Raw genomic sequence first — 16,871 nt, forward strand, 5'->3', positions numbered from 1 at the left:
CTCTGAATGGCACACATACACAATCCATGTCTCAATTGTCTCAAGGCTTTAAAATCCTTATTTAACCCGTCTCCTCATCTACACTGACTGAAGTTAACAGGTAACATCAATAAGTGATAACAGCTTCCACCTGGATTCACCTGGTCAGTCTATGTCATGGAAAGAGCAGGTGTTCTTAATGTTTTGTACACTCTGTGTATACACACACAAAGTTGCTTTAACTTCCTTGTTGAGGTTCAGCGTGTGAACCTTCCTCGTTCGAATGGAAAGTGTGTGTGTGTCTACCTTCTTCATCCTTCAGGGAGGTGCAGACCACGTCTCTGCAGACGCTCCTCTCCATCTCTACCTCCGCCTCAAAAAATGACTCCACCATCTCCTCCGACAAGTCCCCTAGAAACACATCACCACAAGCATCACCTTCATCAACACAATTGTCATTACCACAATTAACACCATCAACATCACCACAATCATCATCATGTCAGAGAGAGAGCGCCTGTCTGTCGGTGGATGTGTATTCCTACTCTGTTTATTGTCATCCCTGCGCTCCAGTCTGTCCTGGGCCTTTCTGAAGACTCGGAGGTGAGTAGCGAAGTCATCCACCAGTCTGGTGGTGAAATAAGGCTGCCAGTCCACCTCTTTAGACCTGTATAATAATAACACAGTAGTTATAGAGAAGTAAGGAAGAGCAGTAAATCACCAGTAATATAGCAGTAATAGAATGTTACCGTGTAGAGAACTGGACCAAAGCGTTCTGGACAGTCTGTCTGATTTCCAGCAGGAAAGACTCATCCTCACTCAGAGTGTAATACCAATACTGAATATAATCTCTCAATGCAAACTGGATGACCTGGAGAGGGAGAGAGTGTGAGTGAGAGAAACTGGACAGTCATTATTGTAGGTGAGAAGTCCATTTTCATTAAACCCACAGTGGCCATAGAGAACACAAGAGGGAGATAAACCACGCAGGACCTCACACGCGCGCGCGCACACACACACACACACACACACACACACACACACACACACACACACACACACACACACACACACACACACACACACACACACACACACACACACACACACACACACACACACACACACACGTCTGCAGAGAGACAGTGGGGCTGCTGATCCAGGCAGGTCATGATCTAATTAGGTTACTTAAAGACATGTCCTCACTTTATCTGGCTGCTATAGCAACTAACTAGCCCTTTAGTGGACACATTTCAGTCACAGCTATCATTCTCTAGGACTAACAGAGGGAATATCTCTGTTATGTTCAACACAGACACGTACATAAACATCCACTAAGACAGGCAGAAATTCAAACACACCCCTTTGCTACAGAGACATAAATGTCTGCATTGAGATAGTTGCAGACTAAAACTAGTGACTTGGCTTCAATCACAGTTGTATAGACAGAGCCCAGTAAGCAGAAAGTATCTGTGTCATCAGGCTGTGTGTCAGCACTGTGCTCCCTCTCCGTTTGTTTTCACTTGCCCATCCTTCATCCATCTGTTACTTACCTGTTGAAGAGGCTCGTCTATGTAGTTGGAGCCAGTCAGTCTCCTGTCTATCTTTATAGGCTTCTGCTCCAACCTCATCTCATCCAACGTCTGGGGGGGGGGGAGAAAGAGAGGGGGGGAGAGAGAGATAAAGAAAGATGGAGGGGGAATGGAGAGAGAGTCATTTGTGTGAGTGTGTGTTGGTGAGTGTGTGCATCCCTACCTTCAGTATACCCGTTTGTGTGGCTGGCAGGTAGGAGTGTTCACACTTCTCAAGATGTCTCTCTGAGTTGGTCTTCCCAAACAACAGAGTGACCGCAAAACCACTGGAGGAGGAGAGGAGAGAGGGAGAAGAGTGGAAGGGGGAGGAGGAGAAGAGGAAGAAGACAGGTAAACCAGATTCATTAGTAATCTCAGTAAAAACCTATTGAAAGCTGGGATAGATCATTTCACATAAACACATCTATAAAGGATTTAACTTCAAACAGGTTTTACACACTTACCCGCCTACAACGCAGCAGATATAGAAGGCCAGGTAGAAGATAGCGAAGGGTCCAAAAGTGATGAGGAACAGCACCACTCCTAGACCCCCCCATCCCCACACAGACAGACTGGCCTGGAGGGGGAGGGAGGGGGTTAACGTATAGCAATCACCCACCTAATTTCACATATTAACTGTGGCAGCCTAATGCACTTCATCTCAGTGCAAGAGGCGTCACTACAGCCCCTGGTTCAAATCCAGGCTATATTACATCCGGCCGTGATTGGGAGTCCCATTGGGCGGCGCACAATTAGCCCAGCGTCGTCCAGGTTTGGCCGGGGAAGGCCGTCATTGTAAATAACAATTTGTTCTTAACTGACTTGCCGAGTTGAATAAAATATAAAACACTACAGAAAGTCAGATCGAGAGAAAGTGAGAGGGAGAGAGTTTCTCATCCTCAGGTTACCTGTTATTGTCAGAGCAGGAAAAAGATAAACTAACTGCTGACCTCACTGCTAACATCGCTAGCTCTCTCACTGCATCCTAACCCGATCTCACACAGCCTACAGCTAGCAAACTAACTGCTAATGCTAGCACTTGTAATTTGTCAGGGCATAGACTCTACAAGGCATCGAAAGCCTTCCACAGGGTAGCTGGCCCAGGAAACTGTTTAGTGTGAAAAACCCAGCAGTGTTGCAGTTCTTGACACAATCAAACCGGTGTGCCTGGCACCTACTACCACACCCTGTTCAAAGGCACTTAAATATCTTGTCTTGCCTATTCACCCACTGAAATGGCGCGCACACACAGGCACACGCACACACACACAGGCACACACACACAGGCACACACACAATCCGTGTCTCAATTGTGTCAAGGCTTAAAAATCCTTCTTTAACCTGTCTCCTCCCCTTCATCGACACTGATTGAAGTGGATTTAACATGTGACATCAATAAGGGATCATAGCTTTCACCTGGATTCACCTGGGCAGTCTATGTCATGAAAAGAGCAGGTGTTGCTAATGTTTTGTACACTTGCATAATGTCTTCTACGGAGAGAAGTTGTGATTCGCCCAGAAGAATCTACCGCCAACTACATCGAGTCACTATCAGTCAATAATTGTAAAGCTGTCCATTATTTAATGTTTTCCTTCTCTAGGTTTGTCCTGTGTAACTGCAAGCTTTACTTCGGGTGCTGAAATCCATAGTTTTTGACAAAAGTAACATTTTAAGCAACCTCTGTTAGCAGACGAGGAGGAGGACCCCATTTTTGATTTGTCAGGGGAAACAGAGAAGGCTATTTATCAAAAACTATGGATTCAAAACTGACAACTCTATAGCAATCAGGACAAGCACAGGTGCACAGTAAGCATTAAATAATTGTATATCTTTTATAAGTATTGAGTTACTGCATGTTTGAAGTCGCTAACTTCCTACTTCATTGGAAAACAGTGGAATACAGGGCGCAATTTGACAGACTACTACAGATTTCAGCACCCAAAGAAAAGCTTGCAGTTACAGACAAACAGATACAAGGTAAGCATAAAAATAATGGACATTTTTACCAGTACTGGAGCACACTATTCTGGGCGCATCACAACTTAAAGGACCAATGCAGTCAAAAAACATGATTTGCCAGTGTTTTTTTATATGTATATTTCCACACAGGTTGGAAGAATACTGTGAAATTGTGACAATTATGATAATGCCCTTTTAGTGTAAGAGCTGTTTGAAAAGTCTGCCTGAAATTTGAGCCTGTTTTGGTGGGATGGAGTTTTGGCCTGCCTGGTGACTAGTTAATAGACCAATAAGAAAGAGTTCCAAATCTCTCTACCAATATCTGCTAGTTCAGTTTCCCCCTCCCCAATCAGACCACTCCCAGACAGACCTAGCAAAATTCTTGCTTGAGAAATTGCTCTTTGCTAAGAAGCTATTTTGTTACTTTTTGATCATTTTAATTTAAAACAATCACTGTAATGTACTTAATTGTTACCCAGAAATGATTTGATATTGAGATTTTTTTAAGCGGCTGCATTGGACCTCTGTAGAAGACATATGTTGGAGTTAAGTCGCTTAGCTACCGGTGACCCAGTTTCATGCTTACAAGCTAACTGCTAATGCTATGCTAGCTTTCTCACTGCATCCTTTAGTCTCACACAGCCTAAATGCAGGCTAACACTAGCAAGCTTATGCTAGCAGACTCTGTACGTAACCCAGTCTCCAGCCAACACTGGCACACATCCCACAGGCGAACAAGATACAACGGGTTTATTCATTACCACAGGTCATTAGCCTACATTGAGGGATTCTTCAGGCTACTTGAAAGACAGCCAGGCTAACAGCTAAAGCTGGTCCGGAATCTATTTTGCATGACGATTGTCTACCAGGGTCTAGATCACAGTTCATTTGTTTTGTTTACATTCTTCACATGTTTGCTGTGAGAGCTAAAGTTTCCAGGAGTGCTAGGTGAAGTGATATGGGTGAGGCAGGTGTGTGTCCACCCACAGGAGTGTGGCAGTCACAGAGGGGGCACTCAGGTGGAATGTAGCACTCCAGGTGCAGGAAGGAAAATCGCAATAGGTGAGGTGAGAATGGTACTGTGTGTGTGTGTGTGTGTGTGTGTGTGTGTCACTAGAGGAAGCAGGCACTCCAGATGCAGGAAGGAAGGGAGAATTAGGCCATGGGGAGAATCTCAATTGCATACTCCTAGCATCCTCAGTCCTCAAAACCCATTGGATGAGAAGGCCAGAGGCACCGCCCCTCTGACCTTCCCCTCCAATGGGTTTGGGGGGGGGGTCAGAGCCTCTGGCCTTCTCATCAAATGGGTTTGGAGGAGAGAGGATGCTAGGAGTATGCAATTGAGATTTTCCCATAGTTATCACAGACAGGCTACTGAAGGGAAGTGTACTGTTCACACAGGCCATGGGTAAAGGACATCCCGGCTGACCAAACCTTCCCCTAAACCGGACAACGCTGGGTCAATTGTGTGTCGCCTCATGGGTCTCCTGGTCGCGGACAGCTGCGACACGGCCCGGGATCGAACCTTAGTCTGTAGTGACGGCTCAAGCACTGCAGTGCCTTAGACCTCTGCGCCACTCGGGAGGCCCAGCGACCTGACAATTTTATTAAGGAGCATCAGAGTGCCTAGAAAAATTAAGGATTCTAGCTTTAATATCTAAAAATACTTTTCACTGTGGTCCTACATTTATTTATTTTCAACTTTGGGGCACACATGCTCCTTGTAAAAAAGTTCAGCGTTGAGCCCTGGGACGGTAGGTCTCCAGGAACAGGTTCAGAGAGCTCTGCTATAAAGTATTGTGTGAAAGAAAGGAGGACCCCAGGGGAATAAACAAATAGAAAGTGATCTGTCCATGATCTGAGTCAGAGCCACCCTGCTGCTGATCCCTCCCACTGTAGAGCCACCCTGCTGCTGATCCCTCCCACTGTAGAGCCACCCTGCTGCTGATCCCTCCCACTGTAGAGCCACCCTGCTGCTGATCCCTCCCACTGTAGAGCCACCCTGCTGCTGATCCCTCTCACTGTAGAGCCACCCTGCTGCTGATCCCTCCCACTGTAGAGCCACCCTGCTGCTGATCCCTCCCACTGTAGAGCCACCCTGCTGCTGATCCCTCCCACTGTAGAGCCACCCTGCTGCTGATCCCTCCCACTGCTGCTGATCCCTCCCACTGTAGAGCCACCCTGCTGCTGATCCCTCCCACTGTAGAGCCACCCTGCTGCTGATCCCTCCCACTGTAGAGCCACCCTGCTGCTGATCCCTTCCACTGTAGAGCCACCCTGCTGCTGATCCCTCCCACTGTAGAGCCACCCTGCTGTTGATCCCTCCCACTGTAGAGCCACCCTGCTGCTGATCCCTCTCACTGTAGAGCCACCCTGCTGCTGATCCCTCCCACTGTAGAGCCACCCTGCTGCTGATCCCTCCCACTGTAGAGCCACCCTGCTGCTGATCCCTCTCACTGTAGAGCAGTGGTTCTTAACCTTGGAGGTACTGAACCCCACCAGTTTCATATGCGCATTCACCGAACCCTTAATTGGAAAAATAAATTATGATTTTTTTTCAAATTCAAAACATAGGTATATATTTTACTGGTGCACAAAATGAACCGTGCGTCAACATCACTGTGTTCAAAGAACAAAATCATCAAAACATGATTTTCACACAAAAACAAAAACATAATAATGAATATTTACTGCAAATCAGTGTGACTTCTGCTGTTGCCTTTCAGAGACCAGTTCAGAAATGCGTGGCTTCCCCTTGGCAAGTGCAACTCTCATGTCATTTTCGCAACAAAGTCTGTTCCTTTTCTTCGTTTTTATGTCCAGCATCCTCAAAGGATTGCTCGCAAAGATATGTTGTAACAAACAGTATGAAAATCTCAAGAGCTTTCTTAGCAATAACAGGGTACGTTACCATTTGTTGACACCAAAATGTTGAAAGCGTTGTTGTTCTGAAGAGTTGCTGTTGAACCTGGCTCTGCTGAATTTCAATGATTTCATCGAGGTATTCATCATTGACATCTGTTGTCTCAACACTAAACGTGAACGGCTGTCTCACCCATGCTGGATATGACTCTCTTGTAGGGAAGTATCCGTCGAGAGACTTTGGAAGCTCATCTAAGTGTGTGACAATTGCTTGCTTCAGTTCCGCAGGTACAGAAATGTCTCCGATTCCAGATACATCTTCGATCTTACTTACACAGTCGTCCAGCAGGGGAAAGTTTGCGAAGTTATCGTTCTCTGTTCGTCGTTTCCATAACGGTAGCTTTTTTTGAAAAGCCTTCAGGTTTTCCTCCGCTTCAATGATGTTGACTCCACCGCCCTGCATCTTTTGATTGAGATGATTGAGAGCTGCGAAGATATCAGCCATGTAAGCTAAAATGAGAATGAACTCATTTTTGTAGCAATCTGCATGACAATGTTGGTGCTTTTGCAAAAACAGGGCTAATTCCACACGCACGGCAAAAACACGATTCAGCACCTGTCCCCGGGACACCACCGAACGTTAGAATGGTATAGAAGTACCTCGAATTCAGAGCCCATTTCTTTACACAGCTCACTGAAGATGCGGTGCCTCAGAGCACTAGTTGGCACATAGTTCACACATTCCACTACAATATTTAATACTTCTGCCAGTTTTGTTGCCAACGCATGCCTGTGCTGAATACAATGCGTAACAATGATGTGTGGTACATCGGCTTTCACTAGCGCACCAAAACCAGACTTTCTTCCCAGCATGACTGGAGCTCCGTCCGAACAAACTGCAGAAACCATATCCCACGAAAGATTGTCTTTGAAGAAGTCATCCACAAGTTTCTTCACATCGGCTGCCTTAGTTGTTGTTGTAAGAGGCTTACAAAATAAAACATCTTCCTTTATCATGTCGTCTTTCACATAGCGCACGAATACAGCAAGCTGGCTTAGATTGGAAACGTCTGTGGTCTCTTCGAGTTGAAGGCAGAATTTTGCCGGGCTTGAAATCAGATCTGCAACTACTTGAGCCAAGATGTCTTTGCTCATGTCCTCTATTCTGTCGCTGATGGTGTCATTTGAAAGAGGAATTTGGGATAACTTAACTTCAGCCTCTTTTCCCAGCATGATATTCGCCATTTTCAACACAGCTGGTTTTATGAGTGTTTCACCAATGGTGTGTGGTTTGCCCTGCTTTGCGATCAGGTAAGCAACTTCGTACGATGCTGTGAGGATCAGTTTGTTGATGGGTACAAAGCCGAGAACAGGCAGAGTAGCTGTTACATCGAATCTGGCTCTCTTCACCTTGAATTCAGCGAGCGTTGTGTTCTTGTATTTTCCATCTCCATGCAGCTTAAGGAAGTGTTCTTAGTTTTGCCGGTACTAGACTAGAATTACTCAACTTGGCATTGCAAATCATGCAGTTAGGACGCTGACTCCCATCACGTTCCGTTATACATGTGAACCCATATTGTACATATTCGTCCGACCACTTTCTTTTTTTGCTCGACATAGTAAGTATGAAGGGATTCAAATATTAAGAAAGAAATCACAAGACATACCATCACGACAGTCACAAGTCGACTACTGGGCACACCAAATTCCCTGCAGCACAGATAGGCCAAGCGTTGTAGCGTGATCCTGCAGCCAATGATGGCCAAGCAGGGCGTGTCATCACAAATCATATGAGTCGGATGTGTGTCTTGACCTCCGCCGAACCCCTGAGACTGACTCACCGAACCCCTGGGGTTCGATCGAACCCAGGTTAAGAACCACTGCTGTAGAGCCACCCTGCTGCTGATCCCTCTCACTGAAGAGCCTGATAGTGATCAGGATAACACTGTGAGCGGTCTGTCTATCAGCTCAGGTCATCTACATTAGATAGATAAAGTGGCTGAGGGAAGAGATCCATCAATACAGGAGGAAGGTTTATAAAGAAACTCAGCAAAAAAGAAACGTCCTCTCACTGTCAACTGCGTTTTTTTTCAGCAAACTTAGCATGTGTATATATTTGTATGAACATAACAAGATTCAACAACAGACATAAACTGAACAAGTTCTACAGACATGTGACTAACAGAAATGGAATAATGTGTCCCTGAACAAAGGGGGGGTCCAAAAGTAACCGTCAGTATCTGGTGTGGCCACCAGCTGCATTAAGTACTGCAGTGCATCTCCTCATCATGGACTGCACCATATTTGCCAGTTCATGCTGTGAGATGTTACCTCACTCTTCCACCAAGGCACCTGCAAGTTCCCGGACATTTCGGGGGGGGGGGGGGGGGGATGACCCTAGCCCTCACCCTCCGATCCAACAGGTCCCAGACGTGCTCAATGGGATTGAGATCCGGGCTTGTCGCTGGCCATGGCAGAATATTGACATTTCTGTCTTGCAGGAAATCATGCACAGAATGAGCAGTATGGCTGGTGGCATTGTCATGCTGTAGGGTCATGTCAGGATGAGCCTGCAGGAAGGGTACCACATGAGGGAGGAGGATGTCTTCCCTGTAACGCACAGCGTTGAGATGGCCTGCAATGACAACAAGCTCAGTCCGATGATGCTGTGACACACTGCCCCAGACCATGACGGACCCTCCACCTCCAAATCGACCCCACTCCAGAGTACAGGCCTCGGTGTAACGCTCATTCTTTCAACGATAAACACAAATCCGACCATCACCCCTGGTGAGACCAATCCGCGACGTGTCAGTGAAGAGCACTTTTTGCCAGTCCTGTCTGGTCCAGCAACGGTGGGTTTGTGCCCAAAGGCGACGTTGTTGCCGGTGAGGACCTGTCTTACAACAGTCCTACAAGCCCTCAGTCCAGCCTCTCTCAGCCTGTTGAGGACAGTTTGAGCACTGATGGAGGGATTGTGCGTTCCTGGTGTAACTCGGGCAGTTGTTGTTGCCGCCCTAGGAAAAGCTTTTGTCATCATTGTTATGTCACCAGATTTAATTTAGATACAGTATAACTAATTAGCTAGCTAAGATTGAGGGGAGAGCACATTTCCAGAGGTCAGGACACTCACACTTCTGTGTAAAAGCTGATGGTGGTGTTGAGTACTGCAGCAGTATTACAGCTATAACGACACACACACGGGATATGTCGTGACCTTTCCAGGGGTCAGGGTGATGGTGTTGAGTAGTACAGCAGTATTACAGCTATAAGCGTCACACTAGGCAGGAGCTAGCAGCAGTATACTCTGAATCATTCCAGCTTACACAGATTTAACATACACCATCTGTTCCAATCAACCACGCTGGATAGAGCCTGGCTATCCCTTACACAACTTTATATCACAAACACACGCGCGTGCGTGCAAAGTCGCACATTGTACAAGTGCACAATACACACACATACCGTTTCCCCTCGCTCACATAATGAAACAGGCTTGTCAGTCCCTTGCTGCTAACACATTCACCTGAGAGTAAACAACAAAGTCATCATGGCCAAATAATAACACATGGCACTGACTGACTACTGCATTACATTATTACAAACAGGGGAATTTAGAAACATTAGCTTGCACTGTACCATACGTATACCACAGTGGCTAAGAGGATGGGCTGTCACAGCTAGGCCTATATTTCAGGCTAAATCGCAAATTCTTCCCTAGACTAGCTCTGGTGAGAAGCAGCATACTAGCCAAGTATCATCAGAGACACAACCTACAGAATGTTACTCAGACACCCTAACAGAGGAATGAACATACCGCAAACACTCTTGATTGTTAGACCCGCCTGGTATTCAGTCAATCAGGGTCTTTATACTACTAACAACAGCAGGGATAAGGAGGCCTCTCCTTATTCACGAGGTGCGTGGCTGCTAGCAGACGTCCTTGACTCGACACACACACACACACACGTAATGGTGTTAGAGGGCCCATATGAGCGGGCCTGGGCTAGGGTTATCAGAGCACCAGCGTCACAGTGGAGCCGCCACAGAACAATCACTGTCTGAATATAGGGACAGACAGGTAGGCCAAGTTATGATATGGCTACAGACAGACAGAGAGGGACTAGTGGGAGAGAATACAAAACCACAGCTCACCAGCCACAACAAAACAACTCGTCACAAATTATGCTTGTCTTCTGTGATAATGTACAGTAGCAAGAAGGTTCAGGAAAACCATTCCAACAGAAAGGGCTCAGACGTTTTAATAAAACTCCTCTCTGCCCACCATAGCCTCAGACAGCTGCGAAAAGTCTGCCCTATAGCTGCCTGTAGTCATGCCTGGCTGTCCTGTCTCTCATACACTCCACTGTATAATGTCCATCATTCAACCCGACAGTCCTCCTGGGACCCTAATCGTCCTCCAATGACCCAAATTAAGAAGAAATAGTGTGCAAATCTAGGTGTATTCTCATAACTCGCAACCCACCTCAAGTGCCCAGGGCCCACTTTGGCTCCCGACCCATAGTTTAACAAACCCTGAGCTAGAGGATGACAGGGCTTATTAAACCACTACAGGGTTAACTTCTACTACTTACAGACTGCTCTAGCTGATCCACTCCTCCACTGACTTAGAGAGCCTCCACTCCCCAGTATACTACTGTACCAGACTACAGACTAGTGGAGACTGGAGAGGATGACGCAGGTGTTCACAAACACAAACTATCACAGGACAAGAGCTGAGGGTTCCATACAAGAGCTGAGGGTTCCATACAAGAGCTGAGGGTTCCAGACTGAAGCAGCACAAAGCATTCCTTGTAAACTCCCTAAAAAACAAAATCAGTTGTAGGACATTGCACAACTCCCTGCCACATGAAGTCACCCCATGCCCGGTATGTCAGTGAGGCAGGCATACAGGTTTCACTTCCCTTCCTTGCCACAGCCCCTGTGACCAATGGTAGTGACTGAGGGGTTAGGGGGTAATCAATCAAATGTATTTTATGAAGTTCTTTTTACACCAGCAGTTGTCACAAACTGCTATACAGATTAGAGGTCGACCGATTACGATTTTTCAACGCCGATACCGATTATTGGAGGACCAATTTTAAAAAGCCGATACCGATTAATCGGCCGATTTATTTAAATAAAAAAAATGTATTTGTAATAATGACAATTACAACAATACTGAATGAACACTTATTTTAACTTAATATAACATGTCAATAAAATAAATTTAGCCTCAAATAAATAATGAAACATGTTCAATTTGGTTTAAATAATGCAAAAACAAAGTGTTGGAGAAGAAAGTAAAAGTGCAATATGTGCCATGTAAGAAAGCTAACGTTTAAGTTCCTTGTTCAGAACATGAGAACATATGAAAGCTGGTGGTTCCTTTTAACATGAGTCTTCAATATTCCCAGGTAAGAAGTTTTAGGTTGTAGTTATTATAGGAATTATAGGACTATTTCTCTCTATACGATTTGTATTTCATATACCTTTGACTATTGGATGTTCTTACAGGCACTTTAGTATTGCCAGTGTAACAGTATAGCTTCCGTCCCTCTCCTCGCTCCTACCTGGGCTCGAACTAGGAACACATCGACAACAGCCACCCTCGAAGCAGCGTTACCCACGCAGAGCAAGGGGAACAACTACTCACCCCGCTAACTAGCTGGCCATGGCACATCGGTTACACCATTCTAATCTCGGGAGTTGATAGGCTTGAAGTCATAAACAGCTGCTGGCAAACGCACGAAAGTGCTGTTTGAATGAATGCTTACGAGCCTCCTGGTGCCTACCATCGCTCAGTCAGACTGCTCTATCAAATCATAGACTTAGTTATAACATGATAACACACAGAAATACGAGCCTTAGGTCATTAATATGGTCGAATCCGGAAACTATCATCTCGAAAACAAGACGTTTATTCTTTCAGTGAAATACGGAACCGTTCCGTATTTTATTTAACGGGTGGCATCCATAAGTCTAAATATTGCTGTTACATTGCACAACCTTCAATGTTATGTCATAATTACGTAAAATTCTGGCAAATTAGGCGGCCCAAACTGTTGCATTTACACTGACTCTGTGTGCAATGAACGCAAGAGAAGTGACACAATTTCACCAGGTTAATATCGCCTGCTAACCTGGATTTCTTTTAGCTAAATATGCAGGTTTAAAAATATATACTTCTGTGTATTGATTTTAAGAAAGGCCTTGATGTTTATGGTTAGGTACACATTGGAGCAACGATACGTACCGCATCGATTATATGCAACGCAGGACAAGCTAGATAAACTAGTAATATCATCAACCATGTGTAGTTAACTAGTGATTATGATTGATTGATTGATTGATTTTTATAAGTTTAATGCTAGCTAGCAACGTACCTTGGCTTACTGCATTCGCGTAACAGGCAGGCTCCTCGTGGAGTGCAATGAGAGGCAGGTGGTTAGAGCGTTGGACTAGTTAACTGTAAGGTTGCAAGATTGAATCCCTGAGCTGACAAGGTAAAAATCTGCCCCTGAACAAGGCAGTTAACCCACCGTTCCTAGGCCGTCATTGAAAATAAGAATGCCTTCTTAACTGACTTGCCTAGTTAAATAAAGGTGTAAAAAAATAAAAATAAATCGGCCAAATCGGTGTCCAAATATACCGATCTCCGATTGTTATGAAAACTTGAAATCGGCCCTAATTAATAGGCCATTTCGATTAATCGTCGACCTCTAATACAGATACCCAGCCTAAAACCCCAATCAGCAAGCAATGCCGATACAGAAGCACAGTGGCTATGAAAGACTCCCTGGAAAGCCAGGAAAGTAGTAAGAAACCTAGAGAGGAATCAGGCTCTGAGGGGTGGCCAGTCCTTTTCTGGCTAAGAGGTCAGGGGTTAGCGAATGCATGTTTCAACTTTGTCAGCAGCACAGCCCCCTTGGCCTCCAAGACAGTCAGGAGTTACTGACATTGGGTGAGGGGTTAGGATTTAATGAGTGAGGGGTTAGTAATTGAGGGATTAGCTCAGAACATTAAAAAGCTCTCCTCTGAGAAAGTGAGTGGAGCTCCCAGAGGGGAGTGAGGGAGCTGGGCTGAGCAGGGCTGAGCAGGGCTGGGAGGCCTCAGTATGATGGATACTGGGCTCCGTGCTCCTTCTGCTCCCATAGAACTGCACTGTGACCTGGGCCAGTTAAAGTTCCCTATTAGGGTGACCTTAGACTGATGCAGGCTGCGCGTGTGTGCGTGGCGGAGCAGTTCTGATGGACTGACGCCTCGCTGTCACTAAGCCTTGATTAAGACATACTAATGAGATTTAGCTGTGAGAGAAACACATATCCTTGAGGGTGCATATTACACTGTAAGACCAGTTACACCACAACAGCCAACTCCCTTCAGTCAGGCTGGCTACTGTGCTCCAGGTTGTGTTCAGGTTGTGACTGGTTAACTCTAAAGGTTAGAGACAAGAATGCTGTTTTATACTTGGGTGTGATATCTAGCACAACACAATGCCCTCTTTCTTCCATAACATCCCAGATTAACTGGAGACAATGTGCCATGTCAGCCACAACTTAAACTTACCCCAGTGAGGTCATATAGACCTGATAGTAATCAGAGTTAGGGGGCAGCAGGTAGACTACTATTTAGAGCATTGGGCCATTAAATGAAAGGTTGCTGGATCGAATCCCCGAGATGACAAGGTAAAAATCTGTCGTTGAACTGCCCCTGAACAAGGCAGTTATAACCCACTGTTCCCCGGTAGGCCATCATTGTAAATAAGAATTTGTTTTGTACTGACTTGCCTAGTTATACATACATACATACATACATACATACATACATACATACATATTAGGAGAGTGACTTACTATAAGCAGTAGCGCTATAAAATACCTCTCCCTGCAGAAACCTAGGAGATATAGTCTAACATAGATTAGGCCTACCACACCGGGCAGAGACACACACACCATAGGTCTCCAACATAGGAAGGGCCTTGATACTAAGGTAAAACTGTTGGATATTTACCTGGTGGGTAGGCCTAGTTACCAGAGAACTGTAGGGGCCTATATAGAGAGTTGCTTTATAAGCAGTTATAACTACATTACCGGTAAGTAGTCTAGTCAAACAGACCAGGCTCAATGGGAGTAGAGCATTATCTTTAGATAAAACCCTTGGAATGGAAAACACTGTCAGTTTAGACAATACAGATTAGATGAATGAGAAGTACTGCTGAACGAACACAACTCCCAATTCCACATGACAGGCAGTCATTTACACATCCATTTCAGACACCGGTCTGATCTGGATAGAAACTTGACTAGCCCCATTTAAAGGAACAGGAAGTGGGGCTGGATAGAAACTCTTACTTATTACCCCTTTGATGAGAACTGTAGCTACTTTGCATGTAGCTAGCTAGCTAAATTAAATACCATAGGAAATGTAGTTGCAGCCGCATAGGCATAATTGGAACACATAGCTAGCCTACATAACAGATTTTATGACAGAAGGTACAAGCAACTTGACTGGTGACAGTTCCAGGTGTAAGCCAGATAATGTAATGATGGGGCAGGCAGACTAAACGTCACGTATTTACCAAAATGTAGCTGGCCAACATCAAAATGGCTAATGTTACACACAGAACAGGGCAAAACAGTAACAAGTAACTTAACTACTTAGATAGCTAGTAAGTTGGTTAAATGTCAAATCAGAAAGACACATAGCTAGTTAGCTAACTCTGATAAGGTTGTGCTATAACATTATCTAACGTTACTGATTAACATTACTAAAGTTAGCTAACGTTACTAGTATTTAGCAGGCTAAGTTATATTGCTAGGAAGCAAATGGGGCAATTGACATCGATGTTGCTAGCCACCTAGCCCAAGAATGTACTATTGAATGGGCTAGCCACCAGCTAACTAGCCAGCTAGTTAATAACTACTTTGGGACGCGCCCATTCCATTCTCACCTGAATCAGTTGAGCTGAAGAGATTCTCCTGTTAGCAACGTCGTTACTCATAATAATGTAAACGCATAACGTTGGTTATTCCACCTAGCCAGAGAGCTTATTCCAGCACGGTATTGTCACCAAGGATAACTTCAGCTCATCGTATTAGCTATCTAATCCTGGACTAACTGACAGAGCAAGGTTTTTTTTTTTTTTTTCAAAACAGACAAGCCTGTCGGTGCTCATCGTCCAATGTTTACCTGTGGTCGGATGCTAAACGGTTAGGCTAGCTGTTTGGCTGCTGTCACTCAACGCTGTCACTGCCCAGCGCGGAAAACAAACTATAGACTCGCCTTGAAGCGAGTATGAACTTACCTCTGCAAACATCGTTTACAATGTTGTAGATGTCGTAGCTTGGGCTAAACCCGCCACATTGTACAAGGCACAAATATATGGATTTTCTGGTTTAAAAGCGGTTGTATCTCCACTCTCCGTAGTCTCTTCGGAGAGTCGCCATGTTGCACAAGCTTTACGTCTCCGGCACCCCTTTTCTCGACGTCGCTCTCTCATTGGCTGAAAAGGGTTATGATGCAAGCAACACACCCGTGACTGGGTGTTGTTGAATCTACAAACATTCTCATCTACTACTTAACAATTGCGACTGAGCCAAATACTTTCTCTGAAACACATAATCAACATTTATGATTGTATGTTATATTCCGTGGGAAAATAGAATGTCTGCTACTGTTTTGCAGATAGGCGGGCCCACAACATTGTTTGATGGACTGCATACAGGACAGCTACATATGAAAATGTAGTAAAGCCTATCTCTCTCTCAACATAAAATCAATTAAAGTTACAAATAACTATCAAGTGCATGATTGACAAGTGGTTGAACGCCAGAGGAGGCAGGTGGGAGCTATAGGAGGACGGGCTCATTGTAATGGCAGAAATTGAATAAATGGAACAGTATCAAACACATGGACACCACATGTGGTTTCCATACCAGCCTCTGTTGACAACTAGCCATCTAACCTGCAGAGCGAGAGAATCACATGGTTGATCAGTGACTGACCAGTTACCACATAGATGCATTATTCAGGGTCCCACTGGTAACATTGGCTATACCTTACACCTTTGTATGCTGGCACTAGAGAGAGAGAGAGGAGAGAGAGAGTCCAGAAAAGAGCTGTTAAATTCTAGCACCACCTAAAAGCTAGTGATTCCCAAACCTTCCATAACAAAGCCATCACATACAGAGAGATGAACCTGGAGAAGAGTCCCCTAAGCAAGCTGGTCCTGGGGCTCTGTTCACAAAACACAAACAGAGCCCTAGGACAGCAACATAATTAGAGCCAACCAAATCATGAGAAAACAAAAATATAATTACTTGACACATTGGAAAGAATTTACAAAAAAAACAAAGCAAACTAGAACGCTATGTGGCCCTAAACAGAGAGTACACAGTGGCAGAATACCTGACCATTGACCCAAATTTAAGGAAAATGTGAGCTGCACCTCCTGACCTCCTGCCAAATGTATGACCATATTAGAGACACATATTTCC

The 16,871-nt window shown here is 45.0% G+C and overlaps 1 protein-coding gene across 3 annotated transcripts in view; it reads right to left on the reverse strand.

The window, feature by feature from the left end:
* Window positions 1–15,475, reverse strand: part of snx13 (sorting nexin 13) — a 59,267-nt gene extending 43,792 nt beyond the window's left edge. For 2 of the 3 annotated variants that reach the window (XM_065017895.1, XM_065017894.1), the window contains exons 1-7: window positions 15,326–15,475; window positions 2,015–2,127; window positions 1,735–1,837; window positions 1,533–1,622; window positions 729–850; window positions 525–646; window positions 286–390 (exon numbers count right to left, since the gene is read on the reverse strand). In XM_065017895.1, coding sequence (XP_064873967.1) covers window positions 286–390; window positions 525–646; window positions 729–850; window positions 1,533–1,622; window positions 1,735–1,837; window positions 2,015–2,127; window positions 15,326–15,376 — 706 coding nt within the window. In that variant the 5' untranslated portion in view covers window positions 15,377–15,475. The remainder of the gene's footprint in view (window positions 1–285; window positions 391–524; window positions 647–728; window positions 851–1,532; window positions 1,623–1,734; window positions 1,838–2,014; window positions 2,128–15,325) is intronic. The other variant, XM_065017896.1, reaches the window with a different exon arrangement.
* Between the last annotated feature and the right edge of the window lie 1,396 nt (window positions 15,476–16,871).

The sequence above is a fragment of the Oncorhynchus nerka genome, linkage group LG4, assembly GCF_034236695.1.
Source record: "Oncorhynchus nerka isolate Pitt River linkage group LG4, Oner_Uvic_2.0, whole genome shotgun sequence".
Lineage (NCBI taxonomy): Eukaryota > Metazoa > Chordata > Actinopteri > Salmoniformes > Salmonidae > Oncorhynchus > Oncorhynchus nerka.